General features: G+C 35.5%; 1 protein-coding gene across 1 annotated transcript; it reads right to left on the reverse strand.

Annotated features, from left to right (window-relative positions):
- Positions 1-691: 691 nt before the first annotated feature.
- Positions 692-5,493, reverse strand: LOC111696565 (aspartyl/asparaginyl beta-hydroxylase). The gene is made up of 5 exons (XM_023466200.1): positions 5,484-5,493; positions 4,796-4,902; positions 3,866-3,913; positions 1,595-1,754; positions 692-1,033 (listed from the first exon to the last, which is right to left on the reverse strand). The coding sequence occupies exons 2-5, from the start codon at positions 4,894-4,896 to the stop codon at positions 944-946; spliced, it is 399 nt and encodes a 132-aa protein (XP_023321968.1). The 5' UTR covers positions 4,897-4,902; positions 5,484-5,493; the 3' UTR covers positions 692-943.
- Between the last annotated feature and the right edge of the window lie 20 nt (positions 5,494-5,513).

The following is a 5,513-nucleotide window of genomic DNA, read 5'->3' on the forward strand; positions in this document are numbered from 1 at the left end:
TTGTCATCTCTTCATGAAGGGTCACTTGAAATTGCGCTCACAGACCCTTTAAATGGTATCTCATGTAATGTATACAAAGCTAGAGCTAGACATGGGCAGCCCGTTCTATCCATTCTTTTAAACCTTTAAGATTTTATACGGTTTTGAGGGGACTCACAAATAGCTATACTGCAGTCGTTGTCAATATATATATCAATATATCAATACAATATATCCTAGCTTTGAGTTTTATCTGGCTTTCACACAGATAAGATATCCATAAAATGGAAACATAGAGAAGTTGGCAATTAACTGATTCTTATAATGTTTACTTATAAGCGCTTGTAATTAAAAGCTTCTTAGAAATAAAAAAATGAATAGAAAATTCGTCTTCATTGTTATAGTGATATTAACGCAAACCGCTGTACAGTGTACAATTTCTGAAAAATTGCTTGATCTTATAATTCCCCACAATGTCGGTTTTGTCAAATTATACAATATTTAGAAGATTTAAGCTTAAGAAAAAAATGTAATTTAACGATGAACAGCTGATTCCGTTCTTTTACTTTCATTAAGGCCTATATTTTCAGACAGAGTTAAAATTTCGCATACTGTAAAAACTAATTAGCAAACCTGTAGAAAATAAATCAAGCACTTTAAGTATAGAAATCTTTCATATCTCACTCTATTCCAACTATGCTGTAGCGACATTACAAACTTAACGAATTAATGTATCACAGAAGTATATTTTAATCTAGTGAGTAATTAATGTATCTCAGAAGTATATTTTAATCTAGTGAGTAATTAATGTATCACAGAAGTATATTTTAATCTAGTGAGTAGTTAATTAAAATTCTGAACAACTAGCAGATGTATTGTCTCTTTATCAACTAATTTGAACAGAAGGAATGTTTCCCCCTGTTCATAAACTACTTTAAAAAGGAGAAATTGTCCTTCCTGTTCACTAACTAGTTTGAACAGGCGCCATATTCACTCCTGTTTCTGGTGCACCCTGAGGTAAGTTAAACATGGCTTCAGCTTCAGCAAACTGTTCCTAAAATACCACAAACCAATTGAACAACTCTTTAAATCTCCCGACATTTTCCTCCTCACATTTTAAAAGCACAACATTTTGGAAATTCCTAACTAAGAGTAAATTTTATATTTGTAAAACTATGTTCTCACGTACATGAACGCCGCAATTATAGATTTCAAGATAAGACGATTAGAAAACATGTAATTTACTTAATATATAAAAAGTTTCCATGTTTAACGGGACCCCATACGACAAAACATCTGACTAAAAGAAAAATGTTTGCGGCAGGTTCAGGGTTAACCGCAAACAATTAGACATCAGAGTCAATTTTACCGAATTTATGTTGTCTGTTTCCTTATATTCATGATTTTCCTGTAATTGTTAACTTCATTCTTTCTTAGGCAAATTATTTGATAAGCTTTAAATGATTACATCAAAGGCAGACATCTAATTTAAGCTTGAGATCGTCGTATTTAAAAATCTTAAGGTCGTCTTTCCAGTCTCAACCTTTCGTGGATCAAGATTAATTAATTTTTGGTTGGTTAGATTTAATTTGGATTGGTTTGGTTTGGTGTATCCCTGGGTCATATCTGGATGTAAGAGGTCCACGACAAGGATGAGTCGAGGCTGACTGCTGAGGTTCCAAATCTCATGTTCAAAACTATCATCGAAGACGACAATTTTCCCCTCCTCCCACACAACCTCCTCGACTCCAGCTACAACCATCCGAGCAGAGTTCCTGGACAACAAAACTTCTTGCTATAATCAGTTAAAAGGACTGTCTTTGTAATTTCAACTGACCGTCTCTATAAATACTTGGTAATGCCCAAGGTTGTATAATAAGGTTGGTAACTATCGATGAGCTCCAATGTACGGAAAATGTCGTCTTCTTTGATAGATAGATGAAAACCTAATATGACGTCACTGATTATAGAGGCGTGAGGTTTTTATCTATCTATCTTAGGAAACAACATTTTCCGTACATTTGCCCGCATAGAGAGTAACCAATCTTATTACACAACCTTGTTTATACCCTGCACTCACTATAAAGTTGTTAACCATTAATTTAAGACCTCTATAAAATGTCGTCTTCAACTTGAATCTCCTGTCGGAGACAGCCAAACCAAATTTTCAGCCCGCAATTCCCTTTCATCATCCATCCCAGTGACATGAGCAGCCAGGATGACCAGCACAACTAGCCCAGGGAAAACCAGCTAGTTTGAGAAAAGGAAACCTAATCTCAATCCTATCTCTCTAGACAGCAAGCACAACTAGTTGACACATTGTTGGATCTGGAGAACTGTAGGAACACGCTTAGAACTCTTATTGAGGAAAAATCCCAGCTCTCTGTTACTCCAAGTACATCTACTGGGTCCAGTACTCCAAGTACATGTACTGGGTCCAGTACTCAGAGTACAAAGCCTATTAAACCAAGTACAAAGAGGGATCTGTCTAATGACAATGAAAATGACAATTATTGTTCAAAAAGAGACATATTTCTTCAGCGCCATGTGTCAACTCTGCTGAAGCATTTAGTGTTTGATGGAGTGTCTGGTGCTCATATACATGCTGAGATTAAACTATCCACTACTCAGATTGCTACTCTTAGAACTTTTAGGAACAAATTGGTTTNGCTCATGGATAATTGGCAGAGTTTCAAAGATCTAAGTGAGAAAATAAAAGAACCTGTTCTTATTCTCTGCACTGCATTCTCCCTGGCATTTTCTATCCTATTCATCTTTAGATATTTTACTATTTGGAAGATTTTCCTAGTACTGATGATTGTAAGTGTCTGCTGGCACTGGCAGCATTTGCACAAGGAAGCATTGTCTGCTAAACAAGCAAAACTCATGCAGCATCGGAATATACCACCAGAGTGCAGTCCAAATTCCATGCCATAGACATCCTTTTTTAAATCCTTTGTTGTTACTGAAGACAAGTGCAAGGAATATCACAAGGCTTTGTTAGTGGATCTGTTCTATGAGGTGAGTCCGTTGATGGCATTCACTGACCTCCTGCTTAACCTCTGCTTTAAACCTCTCCGGGTGTTTGGGAAAGAATTCTCGAAAATGGTGAACGAAGTAAACTCCCGAGTTCCTGTTCTATTGTCGGCGCCTGTTCTTGTAGCATTATTATTACTGATTGCGTTCATTCTCATTCTTATCTCGGGATACAAGATACGTCTGCCATGGTTCCTAGGTGAAATAAGTCCTGGTCGATCTATAAACTGTTCCCTTGAGACAGATATAAAAGGAGAGGAAGTTGAGTAGGTCTTCTCCAATTCAAAGATCTGACACCACTGATTTGCGGATTTCATAATCCTCTTTCGGGGATTTCATCCTCTACAGAAAAGTTTGAAGATGAACGGAAAAAGTTATAAATTCTCTTCCTCCGAAAATAAAAGTTTAATTAATGGGACTGTCCACAAAATTTAAAAGATCCTTCATTTAAAGATTTAAATACTAAATTCTCAAGAAAGGTATAATTACCCTTTAACCCTTTTTTCTGAGCAAAATCAGTTGCATAATCGATAATTTCAATCGCATTTTTCCTAAAAAAGGGATTTTCAAATTACATACAAAAAATTTACCAAATTATTATTTTCTTAAGATGGGAAAATCATGATATCTCCCTCATTGATACTCATTTAAAGATTTAAAGGGTAAACTTGGAACCAGGCTTGTTAATTAAAATAAAGGGTTTCAATAATTACGTAGACAATGCCTTTAAGAGATAGTTTGGAGCCAAACAGAAACTGCTAGGACAGCAACATGGCGTATTTTGAGGGAGAATATTTTTTTATATTTTAGAGAAATTTTTTTTTGTAAAACATTGTTCTGCTAATTTTACCTTGGTTCTGTGGCGTTTAAGCTTGGAACTAACAGTGGCAGGTGTGCTCTTTATTTACAAATATATTATTATTTATTCTATTTTAGAATAAAAAAGTGTTCTTCTTATAATACAATTTCTTGTTTCATGCATGGACATGGACATATCTGTTGCCAGATCAAGTTCCCCATCTTGAAGAGGGCTTTTTTTGTTAACAATTTTGGTTTTTAAATGTTACTTCCAAAGCCGTAATTTGTCTTCGCACAATGAAAAAATAAACAATATGCGGAATTTTCTGTTGGCAAAAATAATTTTAAACATCAACAGTTTTTCTAAAAACTAAATGTTTCAATTTCGACTGGCCGTAAAAAGAAGGGAGGCGGGCTAAGACCCTTCAACGTAGTACATTTTAAATAAAAGTGTTTTACTTTTCCTAGGCTTTTAGGATACGCGCTTCGCGCCTATCTTCTATTTTGATTGTGAACATTTTCTCTTTGTATACATTCATTACATTGTAAAACAAAAACACAAAAAAGTTTTGAATTTTATAAAAGTTTCATGGATTTTCAACATTTAATGAAAATTTTGATCATCTATAACCTTTCCCGGGAACATGTGAAGTCCCACACAAAATTTGGGCCCGATCGGTTCAGTCGTTTTGACGTTTATTGGATACAGACAAACAAACAAACAGACAAGCAAAGTATATATATTCAATTTATCAAAATCCACGGGAATAAAATCAATAAAGAGCAACATTTAAAAGTTTAAATTGAAGATGTGCGGGAAGCGCCCTGGAAGCATGCCAAAATAAGGTTGAATGTAAATGATTATGATCCCTAAGTTTAAGATTATGGCCCCCAGCATGAGGTTGAATATATAATATATTTGATCCCTAAGTTTAAGATTATGGCCCCCAACATGAGGTTGAATATATAATATATATGATCCCTAAGTTTAAGATTATGGCCCCCAACATGAGGTTGAATATATGCTCCAGGTTCTAGTAAAGTTAGTTTAATACTCCCTAAAGGACATCTTGTTGCAAACATATAATCCTAAAACAAAAATTTCTTTTAAAATTAAGTTCCTTATTAGTCTAATGTCATGATAATTAAACTTTGCTTCTTTTGAAATAGGAAAATTTTCAATTCTGCATTAAACTAAAACCTACCCTGAGAAGTGAACAATCCCTTAAATCCTACCTGGAGAAGTGAACAGTCCCTTAAACCCTACCCTGAGAAGTGAACAGTCCAATGAAACCTACCTTTAGAAGTGAACAGTGCAATGAAACCTACCCTGAGAAGTAAACAGTCCAATGAAACCTACCCTAAGAAGTGAACAGTCCAATGAAACCTACCCTGAGAAGTGAACAGTCCAATGAAACCTACCCTGAGAAGTAAACAGTCCAATGAAACCTACCCTTAGAAGTGAACAGTCTCTTAAAACCTCCCCAGAGAATTGGACAGCCTCTTGAAACCTACCCTGAGAAGTGGATAGTCCCTTGAAACCTACCCTGAGAAGTGAACAGTCTCCTAAAACCTACCCTGAGAAGTGGACAGTCCCTTGAAACCTACCCTGAGAAGTGAACAGTCTCCTAAAACCTACCCTGAGAAGTGAACAGTATCCTAAAACCTACCCTGAGAAGTGAACAGTACTGTACATCAAA

This window comes from Eurytemora carolleeae, unplaced genomic scaffold, assembly GCF_000591075.1.
Source record: "Eurytemora carolleeae unplaced genomic scaffold, Eaff_2.0 scaffold71, whole genome shotgun sequence".
In the NCBI taxonomy this organism is placed as follows: domain Eukaryota; kingdom Metazoa; phylum Arthropoda; class Copepoda; order Calanoida; family Temoridae; genus Eurytemora; species Eurytemora carolleeae.